This window comes from Myiozetetes cayanensis, unplaced genomic scaffold (assembly GCF_022539395.1).
Source record: "Myiozetetes cayanensis isolate MyiCay16 unplaced genomic scaffold, myiCay2020 scf15, whole genome shotgun sequence".
Classification (NCBI taxonomy): Eukaryota; Metazoa; Chordata; class Aves; order Passeriformes; family Tyrannidae; genus Myiozetetes; species Myiozetetes cayanensis.
Window position 1 is genome coordinate 7,094,627 of NW_026087159.1, and position 21,451 is coordinate 7,116,077.

General features: G+C 40.7%; 1 protein-coding gene across 1 annotated transcript; it reads left to right on the top strand.

Moving 5' to 3' along the window:
* The first annotated feature begins 3,129 nt into the window (after window positions 1-3,129).
* Window positions 3,130-20,347, top strand: IL13RA1 (interleukin 13 receptor subunit alpha 1). The gene is made up of 10 exons (XM_050310877.1): window positions 3,130-3,526; window positions 6,718-6,875; window positions 9,024-9,159; window positions 10,917-11,037; window positions 13,041-13,225; window positions 13,599-13,750; window positions 14,936-15,068; window positions 15,530-15,627; window positions 15,890-15,974; window positions 17,092-20,347. The coding sequence occupies exons 1-9, from the start codon at window positions 3,130-3,132 to the stop codon at window positions 15,926-15,928; spliced, it is 1,419 nt and encodes a 472-aa protein (XP_050166834.1). The 3' UTR covers window positions 15,929-15,974; window positions 17,092-20,347.
* Window positions 20,348-21,451: the final 1,104 nt, after the last annotated feature.

The window sequence follows — 21,451 nt, forward strand, 5'->3', positions numbered from 1 at the left end:
TAAATTATTCAGCAACAAATAGAAGATGTCGATTCAGAAATGCCACAAATCCAGCTTGGGGGGATCCTGAAAATGTGATTGATCAGGAAACCTAAGACAGACCATAGACATGCATAGAAATTTATCAATAGAACAAGGTATGAATCACTAGTAAGGAAACATCTCAGCAGATCACCCTACTTTGATAAAGAATATCCAGTAAGTGTGTGATCTCGTTTTACCTCTGGATTGTAGTTGCAATTTTCAAACCTAGACTTTTGCTCTTTGGAGACTTATTTATTGTTGCTCTTCTCCAGTTAACTTACATGGAAGATACACTGGTGGACATGCTCAGGCCAGGCAGTTTTACCAGCTCTCATATGATGTAATGGAAGTCAGACATAATTATTATTTACCTCATCAGATCATAAAGGACAAACTTCTTTTCCTGCTGCTGTCTTCTATCACTGAGGCTTCTGTGTGTGACTCTTGGAAGCCTTGGCCAAGCAGCTGTAGAGCCAGGTCCATGTCCCACTTCCCTTAATAGGTAAAGGAGTTACTCACTTGCCAAATAAATAGATTAATTAAATAGATCATGTTACTTAGGGAACTGTGAACAGAAAAGTTAATGCATGGACTTGCAACAGCAAGTTTGAGAGGGGTACAACATTTGCACAAGCATAGCTGGTTCCACATCTACCCAAAAGTGCTCTGCGAAGGAGGTGGATTTTGTTCCTCATAATTTCTGATTTCCATGGGGCTTGAGCAGCAGCATAGAGGGAGTCTGGAGAGTTCATGGCCATTGTGGACACTCATATCACAAAATTCTAGATGTCCCCAAAGAACATTGAAGTCGAAAAGGGAGAGGCCCCATGAGTCAGACGGGGTTTTTTTCAGCTCATAGTTTTGGATTTTTTGTGCCTCAGATCCAGCTGTATTCTATTTGAGCCCTTTTTTGAACTGACCCCAGCCATCTTCTGATGAGTCTGTTATTATGTTAGTTAAGACACAAAGTACTGGTGGAAGTTGCTGCAAAATCCAAAATCGAAAAGGAGGAATCTCACCACTGGTGTGGTGTGACTGAGGACTCTTCTGCTCCCACAGCCCCGTGCTGATAATTACTGCTGCTGCTTGTCAGACCTAGTAATCACAAAGCCCATACCATCACACCATTCATCAGCACCATTTGTTAATCTGTGTTGGGGAACATGTACAGGAAAAAATGGTTAGTTGTTTGTTTTTTGAGGGTTTTTTGTGGTTTTTTGTTTTGTTTCTTTTTTAACGCATCAGCAAACTCACTGCACAGTCCCACGACCACTGGCTTTGGTTGCATAGGTGAAAATGGCAGGAACACACAGCCAAGGGCAGATCAGCAACATATTCTTAAAGCAGTTTACACCAAGGATGAAGCCATTCCCCAAGAACTCATTCAACAGATCATATTAAATATACCTCAGGTGTGTCATACAAGTTCCACTCACTACAGCGCGGGTGTATCGGCCCACAAGAACATGAAGGAGCATGAGATTTGCAACAGAGAGATGCAGGACAGGATTCAATGAAATTGAGAAACGGGAAGTCTTGGGTAGGTGGTAGAGATCAGAGACTCTGGCAGCCATTCTAATTGCCGTGAATCAGTATGGGAATGTCATAACAAGCTGGGCACTCAGGGAGCAGGGAGAAAGCCAGGGAAAAATGTTTCAGCTGCCGACAACGACGCTGACGGGCGGGCAGCCAAAAGCGTGTGAACTATTGGATGTGTGCCTGGCACTGACTCTCCTGGGAGAAAGAGTGGACAAAACCGAAAGAAGGAAGGAAAGAAAACATCAGCAGTGCAAGAGAGAGAGAGGTTGCTTGGATCAGCTTTGCTCTACAAACATCCTCGCTAGCAGGCGTAGTCCATGCTGGCTACAGGTAGTTGCACAATCTCATCTCAGTCACACAGCTGAAATGTTCCACATCCTGGAACTTTAAGCTTCATTTTTTATTCGATTATAACTGCAGGTCCTTGGGCACTTTTTAACAAGCAGCAAGTAGGAAATTTGCTAAATCCTTTTCACAGGAGTATGAAAACAAACAGGCAGAAAAGCAAAAAAGCCCAACATTAACACAGGATATTCCCCACCCTATCATAAAAAGATACACTTCCCTTTTTCTAAAATGAGTGTCTAAAAAGCAGAGTTGCAAAACTCCTTGAAGAGCTGAGTAATTATGGAAACATTCTGTTGGCTTAGGAATAAATAAGTTTCACTAATGAATTTTGGTTTGCGTTGAAACTTAGCCAAAATTTCCTCTCTTCTGGATCTGTACTGTTTTTATAATACCTGTATTTGATGGCAACTAGGAGCAAGCCACAAAAATCTAGTTCAGAGGAAAAGCCTTATCCCAAATGTTTTCCTCTCCTGAAATGTACCAAATATCACTTATGTTGTATTCCCACTTCTGTGAAAATTTTGGGAAACAACTTGCTGCATCATACCCATAAAAGTGAGAGCAAAATTGCAAGTGACCACACAGTGTTTGGAAGGGGCTGAAGCAGATGGCATTTGGGGAAGTTTGTAAAAAGAAGACTCTGTAGTAGCATAGGAAAAAAACCAAAACAAACAAACAAAACCCCAACCAAAAAAAAAAAGAACAATATGCACAGACGACAACTATAGAAATGACCTGAATTTTCAGGAGGGATTTTGAAAAGAGGAGTTCTGCCAGGGTGTGAATAACGAGTTCTAAGATCAAAAGAACTGCTCAGGGACGTGCTAACGTAGCTGCTTTCCTTTCGAGAGGATATGAAATAGCAGTAGTAGCTGAGTGTGAATCCGGTTGTAAAAGGAAAATGACTTTGACTTAGAAAACGAGATCTTTGGGAGCTTTTGCCCGCGCTGCGGTGCTCAGCGATGGGGCACGGAGGGGGCTTGGGGGACACCGGGCTGGCTGCGGGGCAGCAGCGGGTGCGGGCTGCGGTCCCTGCAGAGGATGTGCGGGCACTGCCAGGGTCCCTCAGCACCGCTGAAGTTCAGGGTTCGCGATAGGGCCATGTTGGGGCTCGGGGAGGCACAGATGGCTCCGGGAGAAGGGAACGCGATCATCTCAGGGGTCTTTTCCAACCTAATTGAATTCTGTGCAGTGTCTCTGTGGCGTGCGTGCGGGAGGATGGCGGGCGGCAGGGAGCGGAGAGCAGGCAGGGACGGCGCACGGGGTGACAAAGGGGTGCCAACAGAGGGAGGGCAGCGCTGGCCCGCAGGACGCTGCCGTGGGACGCTCCGGTGCCACCTCAGCCCCGCAGCCCCGGGCCGGGGGCGGTGCTGCCCAGGTGATGGGGCCGGGCCGCGTCCGCCGCTCCCCCCCGGCTCGGGTTACCTGGGCGGGCCGTCCCGCAGCGCCGCTCTTCCCGTCTGGCCCGGCCCCTCGACGGGAAGTGGGAGCCGGGCCGTGCGCCGGACGGCTGGAACCATGGTTTTCCAGGGAGCCCCGGCTTTCCAGGGAGCTCCGCTGCGGTGGCGGCTCCTCCTCGCCGTGTGCTGGGCGGTCGCGGCGGGCACGATGGCAGGTAGGATCGGGAAGGGGGGAAAGGGAAGGCAGGGGAGGGGAGCGGCACCGGCTGCGCTCCGTGCCCGGCGGGGCCGGGGCTGGAGCAGCCGCTGCCGGGCTCTGCCGTGCGCGGGTCGGGCGGCTCGGTGCACGCATGGACACCTATTTAAGTGAAATGCTTTAATCTCATAGTAGAAATAGCCCGACGCGCCAGCTGTGTGCGAGGCAGCGCCGGCGCTGCGCCCTCCTGCCCTGCTGCTTACCGGGCGGAGGAACGGGGATGCTTTAAATCCGCGCTCCTCTCGCAGGAAGGCAGCGTTGGACAGGGTCGGCAGAAATCATTTTAGCTCTGCCTTCGGTTCCCGGTACTGTCTCTGCCTTAAAACCCGAAGCAGAAGCCCGCCGCCCTCGTCGCGGTGCCCGAGTCTTGGGGCAGCGCTGCGGGGCCGGGTCCGCCGGGTGCGGGAGCCCGGGCACGCCGAGCCTCCCGAGCCCTGCTCCTCGGCCGCTGCCTTCGCCCTCGCCTTCAGTATCCCCGCTCCTGGAAGCGCCAACGTTCGGTTGAAGGAAAGTTGCGTGCGTGTCTGTGAGGGTTTCATGAAGATCCGCCTCGGAGCTCTGTTACTGCTGTCCCTGCTCGTGTTATCCGAAAGCCGCAGCTGCAAACTCCAGACAATTGTTATTTTTCAACTGGCTGCAATTCATATACAACGAAACCGACCTTCGGAAAATGCTGGAGGGCAAAATACAAACTTAATGTCGTCTTTATTACTTGAGGACACTTGAGACGGTACTTGATGCAAGGGATTTGTTGATGTTTCCACATTAGGGCTTTAAGAAATAGTATGTTTTCTATGCGGGATTGCCTCAGCTAATCCCTGCTGATTGCTGCCATGCTTTGTTTTCTTAGAAGCACCACCGTGGTTTTGCTTTTTAAGAGTGAAATAATGGCTTGCCTACGTTTTGTAGTTGATCATTAAGTTGTTCTGCTAAAACTGCTGTAGAAATTTTAAAAACAAAAGTATTAGATTCTATATTTTATGCAAAAAAATGTATGAGACTGGCCAGCCTATGAATAAAAACTGAATGTAACATAAAACATGAGCTTCAGAATTGTATAGATTAATGGAAAATCTACTAGATTTAAACTTTTTATGCTAATACAATTTATTGATTTATTTATAAGCTTTGAATATTCCCACTTTGTGTCATCATAAATCTCTAGACTTAAGGACAGTGACTTCAATCAAACCTATTACAGGAAAATCTTCAGAACTTAAGAATAGCAATCAGGGATGACCCTGTAATATTTTTAATGGTTTGTGGCTTTTGTAGGTAATTAAAAATTTGATCACAAAACCATTAAATTATTGGAGCTGTGTAGTCTTGTGGAAAAAATACATACTTTTTTTTTTTTTTTAATGTGGTCAAAAGGACTCAGTATTTGCAAACGTAATTTTCCGATGCTGTTCCTAAACCTGACCGAGGTGTTTTAGTGGAACACGTAATAGGCAAAGATATTCTGGCTATGTTCAGTTTTCTGATCTTAGAAGTGGAGACTTCTCTGCTCCTGCCATCATCTATAAAACAGAACAAACAAACAAACAAAAATCCCCAAAGTTTTAAGTATTTAAAAAACCTAAGCATATCTGGACTAAATCAGTAAATCTTTGTAATTTTTCTCATTTTCTGTGTGAGCATCCATTGTTTGTGCATACACATGGACATGCAGATGGCAATAATGTCTGATCTTTACCATTGCCTGTCCTTTAACTATGCAAAGTCTGTGAAAGCAACAGGACTTTGATGAATTTCCTTTCAGCTTTAGCTACTCTGGCTCTCAGGAAATGTAAGATAATGTTGTCATGGACACTTTGAGTGGAATTCTTGCTCAAGGAAGCTCTTTTCCTTTTTCATCTTCCCTCTTCCATGTGCCAACAGAAGGAAATGGGTTTACAGTGTGATCTGGATGGGAAAACTGATCTTGATGGAATTGTTCTGTCCTTTTCCTATGTGTTCCTTTAAATGTTGGGATGGGTTGAGCTTGGTTTCCTGGAATGAGCAAGACGAGCAGCACTAGTTGATATCTGTTTGGAGTGTTTGTGAAACTATTGAATAACAAGGGTACTTACTCTCTGTCCACAGACAAATGGGTGATGGTGCCTCAGCGATGGTATCTGTAGATACCCTGAGAAGGAGTCTCATTGGGCTTCTTGTTTAATACTTTCTCATAGTACATATTAGAGTAGCCCTTTAAAAAAGAAAAAAAAATCCACCCTCATTTTCCTGGGGAATTCCCAATTTGTAATTCTTTCTAGAACTGATGTCTGGCACAGCTTTACTTTTTCCTGGCAGTTTTCTATTTTCTGCTGTATTTCCCTACTTTGTTTTCTAACATGACCTTCAAGCTCTATGACGGGGTCTTGAGGAGGCATTGGCTTGGTGCAAAAGAGTAAGGAAGGGTCAAAGCACAAATGGATTTATCCCAGCAACTGTCTCTGAGTCATGGCTCTGCTTCTGTCTGGCTTTTGGGGAGGTGAAAAAATATACCTCTGAAGTGTGCCAGCAATAAATTACTACTTGTCCCACGCTGTTTTTGCTCACTGTGCCAGAACATAGCATTAAAAGTTTAATAGGTGATTAATTGAAAAAGTAATGTGGTTTCCAGGTTGTTCTTTAACATTCTTGCCTTTTCAGTCTTTGCTTAGATTGGACTAGATTATGGTTCTAACATACAGCTGTTGCTTGTAAAATTTATTCGCTTGTCTCTTCAAAGATTTCTCTTTAAAACCACATTGATGGATAACTTTTGGGTAGAACAAAGTACTAATTGCTCCGCAAAATATATATAGTATTTTTACTAAAGTTTCAGCATGTGTGATGCAAAGTCATAGCAGAAAAAGCCTGAAAAGTCAGACTTATCTTCCCTCGAGCTTAAGCTCAAGTACGACAGCCACTACGTTGTTGCACGCTGCAGTTTCTTAAAAATTACTTTCCAATTATTTTGTGCATATTTAAATAATTGATGGCTTGAGGTAACAGGAATATTAAATTTAGTGGGCAGTAGCTTGTCTGATAGCAAATACAAGCTGATGAAGTTGAGAAGTTATGTGTGTTCTTTTTTTGTTGGAAAGTGAAAAGTCAGTCAGTATTACTAATGTTAAAGTGTGGACCAGTGGGGTCCTTACACTGATAACTTCTTTCTTCTAGAAGCAAAACTTCTTCCACCTCCATCCAACCTGAACTACTCATTTATCCAAATGTGCACTCTGAACTGGACATGGAACCCCCCACAGAATGTCAGCAGGAGCTGCAACCTGGAGTATTCCAGTGACATCGTCATTAACAAGGTTCCTCAGGACAAAAAAGTAAGTGCATCACCTCTTTAAATCCTACTGTGCCCTGGTAAATGTCTTATTGGGACAAAACTATGTATGTGCAAGCATAAATACATATATAAATATATATAAGTACAGTTTTAATATAGCCTTTCATTCTTGTCATGGTATCAAAACCTCAACAGTGAGTCATACCCGTATATGGGATCTTCAGATCAGAAAAATTTGTCTGTGGCTCTCTGATAGTGGAGCTGCTAATTGTCACACAGAAGTACCATAATAATAATGATGTGAAAAGTCTTGTTTCAGTCTTTGCTTATGCAGCTTTCTAAAAAAAATAAAATATATACAGAGCAGTCTACATCCTTAGGACTTACAAGGGAATTTAGATGGGAGTGGCTGGTCCCCTTTACTTTGAACTCAATTTCAGAAGGAGATGTGCACATTTAGCTGTGATTTGACAGCATAGCATCTTTTGGAGGTAATGCCAGGTATTAACATTCCCAAATTTGCCCTGTGCCTGAGCTTACAGTTATTCATGGGGGCTTGTGTTATGAAGACAGCGTGGAGCACACTTGTTCCCTGGAACAGAAATTGCAAAACTTTCGGGTTCGGGCTTTTGTTTTCCTTTGTTAGAGGGTTTGCAGCCTAGATGAGATCCTTGCTGTGGTCAGGAACAAGAGTAGCATTGCTGTGGTGCTGAAGGCATCGCAGGACAAATATTTTTACATTTTATTGCCAGTAAGATAATATATCCATAGTTCCAGGCCATGAGAATTTGAAACCGTGAGTACACACCAGCTGTGGGGTTGGCAGTGCTGCTGTTTCAGATATGGTTAAAATTGATATGAAGCCTTTTGAGACAGTCCTTTGTTGTTGAACCCTGTTATGCATTTACAGCCTGCTGTCTTCCTTCTCACAGCTCCAGAATATCCTGGACATGAAGCAAGGCTGTGGTTTGGCCAGGTTGGATGGAGTGTTGAGTAGCCTAGTCTAGTGGAAGGCAGGAACCCATGGCAGAGAGGTTGGAGCTAGATGATCTTTAAGGTCCCTTCCAACACAAACTATTTTATGATTCTGTGGTTTCACAAACAGCGGAGTTGATTTAATGTCACTCCTAAAAGAGTGGTGCTTCATTTTTGACACCTCTTTCTCTAATGATCTTCACTGGACTTTTAGGTGAACCAGTTGAACTTGCTAACTCAGCAGAAACCTCTTCTGATGGGTTCACTAATAAGTAGAAAGTCACCTTGGTTAATGAACTGAATGAGTTTGTGGAAGGGTCTAACAGATAAGGTCAGCAGTGAAAGAGCTGAGGGACACCAGTTTCACAGGACAGGATGAACCAGATTGTATCATCTTGCTGCATCTTTTCACATTACAGTTCATAGAACTTACTCTGTCTATTGCTGTTTGGTTTCTTTGCCCTCTCACTAGTGCCAGTATTTAGTATTTGTTTTTATACATGAGTGGTTACAGCATTTTTTGGTCATAACAAAGATAATGGATTTGTATCCAGTTTCCACTTAAGTAAAAGACATCCCCCTAGCCCAACAAAAGACGCTCAAGAAAGTGTGTGATAAAAGACTGAGCCTTTTTCTCACACAAACATGTACTCTGTTTCTGAAAATGGACTACTTGGGCTTTATGTGGTGTCATTGTATTTAATAGCCATTTGTGGGTTTGTTTTGATAACTTTTCCTTTAGCTCCTTAAATACATGCAAACTCTTCTCATTGCTTTTTGGTTGTGTCTCCAAATGTTCTTTTTTCTGTCTGTCACGCACTCATGTGCACATACACAGAAAGATGAAGGTTAGATCCCTTAGCTCCTGTTTATATAGCTGTAGTATAAACATGTTTAGTTTGCGTTATTGGAGAAGACTTGTTCTAGGACCATTTCCCCCATGTTATACTTGTTCTTTGTCTCTTTGTAGCCTTTGCTCATGTTTATAGGCCACAGGATTAGCAGTACTTTTCCTTTGTGAGTTCTGAGTGCCCCCGATGAGGAAAAAGCAAAGCCAAGCGATGCTGAGGCTTCCCACGTTGCCTGACACTGATTTCATGTGGCTTTGAGCTGCAGTCTCTCTGAGGGGCTGTAATGCATTCTAACAGGAATTCCCATGTGTTTGAGGTGACATGACATAAGCTGTGGTTTTCCTCTCCTCATCTAAACCTAGGAATGGAGTAAGAATCTCTTCCGTGTGACAGATGCCCTCTTGGATGAGGAAATGAGTTTCCAAGTGAGAAGTGAGTGCAAGCATGATAACACCAGTGAGCCCAGTCCATGGGTGGAGACCTCCCTTCAGCTGAAAGGTAACACAAGCACCGGCCAGACCTGAGGAGACATGGCCTTTTCTCTGCTATTTTAACAAAATATCATAGAAATATATCATAGAGAAATACCAGACACCAGGGCCAGTTCAATCTGATAGAGCTTAAAGAGAATGACTGTAAAATATTTAAACACCACTGGCATCTCCTGAGGCTTAAAATCTTATGGACACAAGCTTGTAAAATTTAATTACTCTCCCAAAACAGCTATGTGGTTCCTGTCATTCCTCTTGTCAGTGTTGTGGTTGTTGTGGGATAAAAGATAACAGGTTGTATTATGCCTGCTGCCTTCATGACTAACGTCTAAGTCAGCTTATTTTGTATGGTTTTTCTGTACAAGCAAAAATCCCTGAAATAACCCTACATTTGTACGTGTTGGAGGAAAGAATCTAGCAAATTTAACAACTTGTTGAATAAATGACCTAGCTAGTCATAGTAGGGTTTTGTCTTTTTCAAAAGAGATGACTGGGATCTACAAACTTGTGTGTAGCAAAAGGAGTAGAAAAAAAAGTATTCTTGAAATGCAAAAGTAAGGGGTCCACAGGAAAATTGTTAGGAAACAGGCTTTGAGAAAGAATGTATTTTGTTGAATGCTTGAAGTTAGGATGCACAGCAAGGGCATAGAGCCTCTTGCCTAAAAGTCTGTCTTAACCCAGGAGCGTGACTTGATGTGGACGAAACCCATGTGTGGGTGGGAGAATCAGAGACCTTATCAAGCCTGTCAGTGGTGCCAAAATGGTTTTCTGGAAAATCATGGAAGCAGATCATTAGGACAGCACGTACTAAACATGCTGGGGCTTTTGTAAATCTGTTTGCAGATGAAATATTTTTCAATACTTCTTGGAATAGCAAAAGCAGTTTCATTTCCCTGTACTCTTCGTTGAACTACTGAGCTTGTATTTTCCCTGAAGTAGCAGAGTACACTGGGGTTTAACATGCGTTTAATTTTTAGTTCATGGAGATGTCGCTACTTGTTAGAAGCAAAAAATATCCAATACACTGTAATATGATAATACAGTATAAAGAACCTGTACCATTCAAATGCAAGATTGAATATGATAGACTTTATTCCATAATTGCTCTGCCTCGGAGATATATGGACATCTCTATTTACAGTTGCTATGCACTGACTTGTATTTATGTTCTGTAGTTTGAGTTTTCCATTTGTTGAATTTAAAAGTCTAGAAGTATATGAGTCTCAATTAAAGTCAACTTACCCAGTGCTGCTTTTGTCCATATTTAAGATCTACAGGTATTTCCATATTCAGAATACCAAGAAACTAATATTGTATCTGGAGAAGATAAAAATAGTCAGCATTTAGGTATAGTTAATGTTAATGGCTGTAATAACACTTAGTTTTGTTATAGTTTTCCCTGTAATTGCCAGTTACTTTGACTCCTATTTAAAGTATCTGTAGTTTAATGGAATCAAATATTTTCCTGACTCAACACCTTGTTCTTAGCATCAGGTAACTCTGGATAGTAATTTGGACATGGTGAAAACTGAAATTTACTCCTATGATTGGCTTGCATTTAGAAGTTACTCTGCTGAGATTTCAGCTATTGCAAGCTATCAACAACTGCAATTCATCATTTGCTGTGCTGAGACAACCTGTGTAGTCTGAGAGATAACCAACCCATTTTTGCCTTCCGGACAGTTTCAGTTGTGTAAAAATGGAAATGGGGGAGAAGACTTTGGCAAAATAAATCCTAGAGAACCTTTCCAACTTGCCTTGTAGGCATTCCAGGTACTGCTGCTGTTGACTTGAGCTGTGTTTGGCACAATTTGGAGTACATGGTTTGTACGTGGCGTCCTGGGGAGAATGCAAGCAGTGATACCAACTATACCTTGTTCTACTGGTTCGTATGAGCTTTTCATTCCCAACTTAGGTGCTTTAGTGCTAATATTTAGTTTTACTTTACACATTCTACTTGTCTGCTTGCTGTTGCTTTGCAAGTTCCCAAGGCATTGTATCCAAGTTAGTGTTCAGTCCTATTGAAGAGAAGGTTCCAGAGCCTGCTGGGGCCAAGGCTTTTTGGGAACTTGATATAACTGTTACGTGAAGCACTGTCTGCTTCTGTCGCCCATTTTAACATAACTGCTATTGCTTTGTGGTTTTTTCTAATTGAGCATTTGATTTGAAGAGGGAAGAATTAAGGTAGACCAATATATTAATTGCTTTCTTTGCAGTCCAACAAACATGGGCTGTTTAAGTCAGAATCACTCACTGATGTACGTCAGCTCATAAACCATTGGGCAATGTTACGAAAGGATTAATAACTGAGCAGGAGTTTGGTTTGCATCTTTGGTATCTTAAACAACAGATTCACCTTTGAAGTTATGAAGAACATCTTTTTATCATCATCACCATCATCCCCGCTGGCCAGTGGATTGCCATAAATAGTGTCTTGTTCCAAAGAGCAGAGTTGTGTGAGCAAACTCTTGGCATCCATATCTGTACATGCTAATTTATGCATACTTCTGCACTTTGGTAGGGCTTGTGAAATGCCAGATTGCATGACCTTCTGTAGAAATAGTGAAGTTTTGTTTTTGAAAGCCATATGTAGTAGTTTTAAATCATCTTTCCGTCTTATTTGAACTAACTACATAAACTTCTTCCTCTTCCTCTCCAGTGGCAGTGTCACAGGCTGTTTGATTCAGGGAATTTTGGGAGCAAACAGCAGAAACTTGCTGCTTTAGTTAAATACAGAGGGACTGTTTGTTCTCTCTCTTTAGACTTCTACTTAAAGAAAGAACAGAACGAATGAAATATTTAAGATCTGAATTTCTGGGTATATTGATACTTACTGGAATAATGCTTTAGATTTGAGCTATACATTTTCAATTTACCCCTTTATTTTAATGGAAGATGCAGCTGCAGTGACTGCAAAGTGTTTTAATTTGTGCCGCTTAGAAAAAAGAACAATTTTTAGATTTTTAAATCCAAAAACTAAAGAAGCACTTTATTTTTAGACTGAAAGATACATTTTCCACAGTGCAGGTGAGGTGGTGGTTTTTTTGGTTTTGGTTTTCAGAAATGAGTAAACAACTGCCTGAAAAATTATTGCCTAGTTCCATTCCATGTTATTCTTTGATAACTTCCTCTAAACCGCTGTCTTTTCATCCAAAGTGGACATGAATACAATGATAACTTACAACAAATGAATCCAGCCAGTGCTCAATAATTCCTGCTGAAATGGAGGCCTATGAAGTAGGGAAATACCATTCCTTTTGTGCTCCTAAATGAAACTCTGCTTCACCCTATACCACTTTTAAATAAATAAATTGTTAGGGTTTTTTGGGAGGAAAAGCTACTGGTGTATTTTCATTGGGGCTTGGGGAACAAAGAGAAGCAAGGAAGAAGATTGTCATAGCTTCTCTGTTACTGGAAGCAAATACTGACTTTTTAAAAAGCAAGTGCAGGTAAATAGGTGAAACTCAACCTTCTCAAGCAGGAGCTGTGGTACCTGAGGCAGAGCTAAAGGAGATTGATCATTCTATCACAGAAGTAAAATTCTCTTGACAAGAAACGGTCCAAATTAGTTTGCTTTCTAAATACTTTTCCCCCTTGAAATTGTTTTTTCTCTTTTGGATAATGGGAGCTAAAGTTGACAGCAGCTGTTATCTTTGATACTTTTGATATAAAGCAAACCTGCCTCTCTTTCTGCTCAACACTTACAATATTCTTTATAAAGCTCAAGATAAATTAGAGGCTTCTTGCTTTGCCCAGCTTTACTTTTCTATATGCTATAGCACAGCTTTAATGCAAGATCAGTCTTTAGAATTTGTAACATGGGTTTAAAACCAAGCCTGTCCCTTACTGTCCTTTTCTTCTGAAGTCTACAACATTTTATTCCTGTAGGTTTGATGGTTTGAAGAACCCAAAGAAGTGCAGCAACTATTCTACAGACCAAGGAATCTTTGGATGCATTTTCAATTTTACCTTTCCAAAAGTCACCAATACTTACCCAACTATAAGTATTTTGATTAGAGATGACTCTGAAGAAATTAGGCCTGTGTGTGCAAGTAAAAATCCTACCACCCTTGGTACGTTTAACACCACATCATAAAAAAATAATTAAAATAAGGAGTTTGGTAGTGTTTGAGAAACTTGCACCTCATAAGATGTGGGTAAGACAACATGATTAGATGCTTCCTTCTTCTCTTGACCTTTGATTTGAAGTTATATAAGCAGGGTTTGGTTTCTGGGGGGGTGGGTGTTAGGGGTGGAGGGGCCATTTTCCATTCACTTCTACTCTTATTCTTTAGTTGGATTTTTACTTTTTTTACTTTCTGCTGCTCTTTCCTCTTTCTGTTCCTAAACTGGTATAAGTGTAATATTCTCCAGTGTGGGACTTGGAACAATTTTTATAAGCAGTGAAATAGACTTTTGAACTAATGATGCCATTTTGCATTTTAGTAAAACCTGCTACACCAAGTCAAGTGACATTGTCAAAGATTAATGATAAAATAGATGTAAAATGGAGTGAATCAGAAACCTTTCCAAAAGGTTGTTTGCTTTATGAAGTTAAATATCGCAATGGTGATTTGGACTCCGGTCGGATAATTCCAGTAAGTTTTCATTATGGATTTTTTTTTTTTCTATGTCTCTTTTGTAACTTGTGTTGATATTCACAGTAACTCAAATATTTGCAGTTGAAATTGAACAGTTAATGTGCTGCATGTGAATGGGTTGGGTGCACTAGCTGGAAGTGTTGCGTGAATGTAAAATATTTCTCTCATACACTTGGTTTCTGTTATCATACAAGTCTTCTGAATCCTTCCCATCGTTTGTTAGGGCAAAACAGTAATGTGTAAGAACAGTCTGATAAAGAAGTATAATATTAAACTATCAGGAAATGCACTGTGGTGCCTGTGCCTGTTTGCTTCTCAGGGATATGGGCTTTGGTGTGTTGGTGTTGGGTTTTCCTGTTGTGGTCAGATGTGGTCAGATGGGAGCCTTGTTTTTGAACGGTGGGATCTGATTACTGTAAAGAAAAATCAATTGCTGGTGCACACAAGAACACAGAATGTCACACAGAAAAGGGAATAAAGACTGAAGATGGAGGGGAAGAAAAGAAGAAAGAGTTGTGCACTCTTAGATACACTGATTTAAATGTACATGTACAAGCACTGAATTCAGTGTCTGGATGTACTCATGCCTTTATCTGCATTGCTAAACTGACTACACTTTTGATCAGAATGGTAAACAGCATAATAAATTTCAAAGTAAGGGCAGTCTTCTCTTGTGGAGTGTATTTAGTTGTTTGTTCTAACCCAAACTAGAATGATACCAACATGCCTCAGGAAACTGGTGTTTAGGATCAAAAATAAGTGACGCTGATCCTATCTAGTCTGTGTGCTTCTCTGTAGAGGCATCACAGAACACTTTGGTATGGTCAAAGTTAGATCAACATTGCTGCCCTGACAGAGAGGAAGGCTATGTAAATCATAGATGCTTTCAGAAGGAAAAAAAAAAAGAAAAACTAAAAAAGGCACCATTCCAGACACTGAGTTTTAGTTTATTCATTGATGCCAAGTGCTGCATGATAGATGTAGCAGTGAATGAGATTAAATCTCTATTTAAGCAGTCTGTGCTATTTAAGTGCCACTTTGTCCTTTTTTTTAATGAGGTTCAATAGTCATAAAAAGATCTATCAAAACACTCAGAATACATTAGCTGTACAATGCAAGTAGGCATGACTGAGAATACACTGGAAATTGAACAGAGCAAATTACCTTTTGTTTTTACTTTAGTCTGAAGAGAATTCGGTGTCAATTTCTGGCATTGATCCTGATAGCAAGTACATCTTCAAAGTGAAAGCAAAGCCAAAGCCCGACTGTTACAGCAGCGAGTTCTCCAGTGACTGGAGTGAAGAAAAGAGCATCGGTGAGAGCCGTTGTCCCTGTGTTTTGTTGCACTTTATTCTTCATCTGTAAGGCGTCTAATACCTTTTGTCTGCTAAATAAATGGGAGTCAAAAATCATCTTCCTATGTATCTAAATAAGTTTGGATGAAAAGAGGGCAAGAGAGTTCTAGTCCTTCAGCAGCGCTGTCAGTTCCTGCCTGTGCTGCTTGTTTTACCATCTGTGTAGCTGGGCAATGACCCCTTTTCAGTCGTGGTCAGCTTTTCAGTCCTGTGTCTTGCTGGTTTGCATTTCTTGCCAAATATATCTACGTTATAATCCCATTTTTGAAAAACAAGCGTGTCCTTGCCTACAGAAGTGTTAGTGTATTTGAAAAAGCATTGAATCTATGAACAAATTAGAGAATTAACTTATTTGTTGTTATTATTCCTCAAAAGCCTCTCAAAACATCCCTAAGTTTCAACAATTTTTGTTTTCCAACAGGTGAGAAGAGGGACTCTTACAATCTCTTTGGTTCTGATAATCACCATTCCATTAATAGTAGCAGTATCTACAATAATTCTACTGGTTTATCTGAAGAGGTAAATAACAATCTCCCTCCATTTACTGCTTTGTCAAGAATGAAAGTTACTTGGAATTTGTCTATGTCAACATTATCCCTTCCTTTTGGTTTGGGGAGTAAAAATAAGATATAAGTACAGTTACACAGAGAATGAAGGCTGGGCAGTGATGCCAGAGCTGAGCCTACAGATTTTCTTGACTGTACTTAAATATTATTTTCAAAGGGTGATTTTTAAATTAACTTATCTCTCATGTAAATATTTTCTTTTTATTTTTATGAAGGCTGAAGATATTAATTCTTCCACCAATTCCAGACCCTAGAGAAATTCTTAAGCGCATGTTTGGAGAGCAGAATGAAGATTCCCAGGTTAGTAAGAAGCTGTTGGGCCAACTAATCTATTGAACTGTGATCTCTAGGCTTGCAATTTTCTTTTTCCTACTACCTATGTCTATCTTATAACTATCTATATATAAGTAAGTATATAATATGAAGATTAAGTATTTACAATAGTAGTTGTTCAGAAACAATTACCCAAAACTATTTTCCCCTTTGCATGTATTTTTCTAGTTATACTAGTGGAATTGCATTATTCTGCTATTTCAGACTGCTAGCCCCTTAAATGTGTTTCAGGTTGGTTTTCTGGTTTTCTGAGTGGGGATTTTCTGATTATCAGGATTCTTTTCCTGTGTGGGTTTTGGTTTGGGTTTTTTTTGTTTGTTTGTTTTTGTGACTCCAATTAACAACTTCTGCTGAACATTCATGTGTTTTTCTGCTAGTTGCTCATATTTATGATACTGAATGAAGCTATTCATACTTGACTTCCAGAAACCTATATTTTTAGCATTCTCGCATTTATCATAGTCAGTTAACTTTGAAGTAAACCAGGATATTTAGCTTCTCTTTGGCAAAAGAACAAAACTAGCTATAGGCACTTCAAGCTAAGGTGCCTTATTTCAGGAAAAATAAACATAGTACCGATTATGGAAACTGAGTTCTAAATAAATGAATCTCAGTAATCCTTTCTAAAAACCCTAAGGGAAATCCACTGACAAGCCCTAATATAAGCAGGATATGTTCTCAAAGATGGGGCTCCTGGCCATGAGGGCTGTAACCATGGTAGCTGTTGTTGTTTTGTTGTGGTTTTGACAAGTGCAGGATTTCTCCATGCGCTCAGTGAAAACCCTGCTAAGTGTGTACAGCCTCACTTCTCTGTCCTGCCTGAGCTCTGCCTGTTAGCTATAGCTGGAAGCACTGTTAAGGTGGGAACCAACATTCAGTTTCTTCTCTCCAGAGAGAACAACTCTTCTCTCAACCAGGCCTCAGCCATGTCTCCAAAAAGTACAGTTTGTTACCCAGCTACCTTGGCTTTTCCACCAGAACATGGGGTATATGTTGTGCAACACAGGTCTGTCTTACTGGGTCTGAAAAAAAACAACACTTGCCATAAGGAAGTGCTGTTAAAAATGTTGTTCCTCTCTTCCAGAGCTGTGCAAAGGATGATGCCATGAATGCTTATGACAAGTTAATTATGGAAGAAGAAATTCATTCTTTAATTTTAACAGAAACTTCGGAGACCCCTAATTCTGAAAAAGAAAACACATAAACTCTGCTTTATCAGTGAAGGAGGAGGAAACTCCTTCCTGTTCCCATACCTCAGGTGACAAAGTAGATGTGAAGAGGCCCATGAGACATTCAGCAGCTCTCACCTCACCGAGTCCTCCTCCGATGTGCAGGAGATGCATCATTAACTGTGGCTGTTCTTCCATCTCTCTGATCATCCAAGATCACTCAAGATGAGCATGTACATAAATCCTGTCACTGCATTGCAGCATCTCCCATTCTGGCTTCAGCCAGCTCTGCCCTGTTACTTGTCACTTGTCACCTGTGTTTGTGCCTCATGGGAGACTGTCAGTGTGGTTTTTTTGGAGCAAGCACTGTGACTTCACTGAAGTATTTGGCTCTGCTTCGCAGTAGGTGAGATAAGGTTCATGTACAGTACATGGTTTATTCGTGCTCCTGCATGGAGCTGCTGCCAGGTGGGGTCCCAGAACACAGACTGTTTGTGGATGGCCCCCTGTGTGTGTGCCCAGGCCGGGCACTTTCCAGAGGGCACATACGGACTGACCTTCTTGTGTTCCTGGTTGATGTCCATCAGCTGTGGCCTGGTCAAATACCATAAAAGAGGGTGGTTTTTTTCTTTGAGAATGTGTATGAAAAGGCTCTCTGCTTTCCAGCTGCTATTCAGAATATTCATAGAAAAGGCTTAGTATTTTATCCTTTCAATGGCCTGTCCTCAGATGCTTTGCCTTCATGGACTTCTTGGGTTAATTATACTTTGTTTAAAATTGTATAGATTTTTTTACTTGTGCTGTGCAGTGGCAGATAACTGTATTGAGTCTCACCAGACTGTGATTCTACTTTGACCATATTGGCCTGAAAACACAATTTTTGGAAGCAAAGTCATCCTGAGTCTGTCCAGCAGAATTACCAGGATGGATGCATGAGTCAGAGGAACTGTGGTCAAATTGATAGCAAGTGTTAAACCACTGAAACTGAAATAATTGAAAGGATTCAAGACCCATCCTTACTGCCAAGCTGATGGTTTTAGAGGAAGGAGGGATGACAACCTTGGCCTGATTTCCAAGGGATAAGTTTTATTCCTTCTTATAGTGATGAGACTGTGATTTGAGCTTCCCCTCTAGGAGCTTAGCAATATAAAACAAGGTGCTGACTGGACTTAAAAAACCCCAAACTCTCTTGTATATTTTACTGCAGCAGCTTGATGACTTTTTTTAAGTCATTAATTGTTTTGCTCATTTTTTGATGGTTTTGTTTTGAGGGTGCTTTACCCAGCAAAGCTCAGCAGATGTTTTCTGGCACAGCTATGACGTTTCTCTGCTCTGAATTCCGAGAGCATTAGTTTCCACCCTGTGCTGCAAGGTTGGTAACAGCAATACCTTGATTGTGCAAAAGGAAGAAAGTAATGTAATGAGCAGAAAGGGATCCCTTTATGGTTAGTGTTCAGGAGTTTCTCACTCCTTCCAACTAAGTGCAGACATGTTAATCACTGATGTAGTCAGTCTTAGCAGACTGGGAAGAGATCTCCTGATAAGTTTGCTAGGAACAAACTCTATAGCCACTGACCTTTTATAGTTCATCCCTGTCCTCAAACTCCAGTCAAAAATCTGAAACAAAATGCTACATTCTTAGAACGTAATGTTCTCTGAGTAGAACAACTGTGCATCCTTTACCCACTTGTGTGTGCCCTCCTCAAGAAATTCAGTTCTTTCCCCAGTCCCTTCTGAGCCTCTCAAATACAGTTTCTTCCACATTCTTACCTACCTTTTGTTAATGGTAGAAAGGGGAGGAGAAATGTAGCAGAACTAGCAAACTCCATATTATTAGCATTTAGCTTTTACTTACATTGAGGCTAAAAACCCCCAATATTATAAAATTTGATAAATGAGACAAAGTGAGAATAAAGCCTCAGGGATTCGAGTGAGATAAAACTCAGGTTTTATATAAAAAGTCAGCAGCACTGTGGGAAATTTCAGAGGTAAAGGAATAGCGTGGGGGACAGAGTAATTAAATTCCTGTGCCAACTTCAGTCCCTCTGCCCTGCAACATTTATATCATTATAGTGATACAAATATTTTTTCAATCTACCTCATCTAGAATGTTGCTCATCACAGACCACTAGACAAACAGAAATGTATGATTGTAATATAAGTAAGCATAGCAGTGCAATGTAAAGTTTTGTGGCTTTCATTACAGCCCTCTAGGAAAATCAGTACTTTACCCTAAATCCTTTTGACTTTTGTGCTGGTGTTTATGGTACAACCAAAGTTTATTGTTTCGGAAAAATGCCAAACCAACAAAAATACCCCAAACAAATTCATAAAGCCAGAGGAGTGGCAGAAAACCCAGATGTAAGGTGTTAGGCCAAAAGGAAGACTTAAACACGAAGGATGGTTTGGATCGCTGTGTAGAAAAGTTTTGGATAACTCTCCTGAATAACAGTAGTTGACACACTTCCCAATGGAATAATTTCTTGAGCTTGTGTTTGTGCATGTAAAGCAAGTGTCTGAGTATACTCTCATCTTTAATGTGGTTTTTTTCTAAGGTTAGAGGGGTTTTAGCTTGAAATTTTCCACATTTTGCTATCATTTGTTTGTTCTTCTTGGTTACTTGATCTGTCTGTAAATTTATTCAAAGAACTTATAAATATTATTGAATGTTTTTCAATATAATGTTGTGGCATTTTGTTCTTGGGTTGAGAAGATAAACTAATATAAAAGAGGTGGTGTTTTAATGGGAAACCATGTTCAAGGGTTGCAGAACCCAGAGAAGAAAAACTTGCATGTTGCTTTGGTCTCTTCCCTCTCAAAAGTGAATTTGAGCCACACAGTCAGAGGGGAATACTATAGCCATATTTTTTGGCTGGGATAATGGAACAGAGATGGAGCTGTGAGACTTGTGCTCTCACCCTCAGGGTACTCAAGGCCACGCTGTTTTCTGACATTGCCATGTTGAGACTTAAAAAACGATCAACCTGGAATTTGACTGAGAGTGCTGCAGCCTTCCCAGGCACAGCTCCAGTGTTTTAAGTGTTTGCTAGCTGCTGAAGTAATTGAAAATGCCAGGTTGCTAAACTACTGAAAGCCATTATTACGTAGTTGCTGGGACCCAAATGTGTTTATTTGGCACTTGAGCATGCAAGTGAGAGCTTCCTGAAAAGATTCAGAGAAAGAATATTTTATTCCCTTCAGTTCAGTGAGCAGATCATTCAAAATTAAGACATAACTGTGACATGATCATCCAAGAGACTCTTTGGGTTTCTCCCAGTTCTCCTGTTTTGGTGGTAAGTGACCAACAACAAATCATTTGCCCTAAGTGACCTTTTTCTCTGTTAATATGTTCTGTTAAATAACTTTCCTGTATTTGGCATCCTAGAAAAATTGAACAGGTAATTTCTATCTTTTTTGTTAGTTTTAATTTATTTCAATTAAGGAATGCCATGACAGAGTTGAACAGCTTTAAAGGAGTCATAAAGGAACACATCAAAGTGTAAGCCATAGTGTTTCAGCACTTGCTGGGTAGAACTATTCACAGGTTGGGCATTTCCATTCACTGGAAATTATTCAATAAGCTTAGTTCTGAGTTGGAACTTCAAATACTCAAAATTTCCCTTGGAAGGAAAATTAATTTTTTTAAATTAAAAAAAAAATCAAAAGAAAAAAAAAGAAAAAAAAAAGGAAAATAAAGAAAAAAACCCAACAGAATACATTGTTTGGTTTGCAGGGTTTGTCAGCTGTAGAAATGCAGCCTCTAAATAATACTGAAAATCCAAATGTAAAACCAGATTAAAATCTCTCTGTTTGGATTGAGCTTCCTGCAAGCTGTCTTGAATCATGGTGATAGCAGGAGACTTGAGATCAGTTGATGTAACTAAATCCTCGCTCTCACCACAGCAAAGCAATGTGGGTTTGGGTGGGTGGCGCAGGAGAGACAAACTTTCTCTCAGGTCCGGAAACTCTGCCTCAGTTTTGTAACATCTAAGAGCCTGAAAGCTTGGTGATGACTCTTGGGGGGTTTTTGTGGGGTTGTTTTTTTTCCACCTCTCTTTTTTTCCAATTATGTTGGTTAGGTTAAGTCCTTTCTCTTTGCTTGTAGACCTTGTAGAAGTATCCTTTTGACAGCTGTTCTCTGATTATTGCCAAGTAGTCTTCTGAAGGTAATAATTCAGTGGCAAAATTGTAAACCAGACAGTGTATTCTAGTAATAGTCTCTGTTCCTTGCTTTGCTTTTGCCAAAGTACTGCAATTATTTTGATGACTCTTGCA

Coding starts and splice junctions, on each gene's coding strand:
- IL13RA1 (XM_050310877.1), top strand. CDS start 3,130: ATGGCGGGCGGCAGGGAGCGGAGAGCAGGCAGGGACGGCGCACGGGGT. Junction 6,876..9,023: donor AGGTTCCTCAGGACAAAAAA/GTAAGTGCATCA, acceptor ATCTAAACCTAG/GAATGGAGTAAGAATCTCTT. Junction 13,226..13,598: donor TAAAAATCCTACCACCCTTG/GTACGTTTAACA, acceptor TTTGCATTTTAG/TAAAACCTGCTACACCAAGT.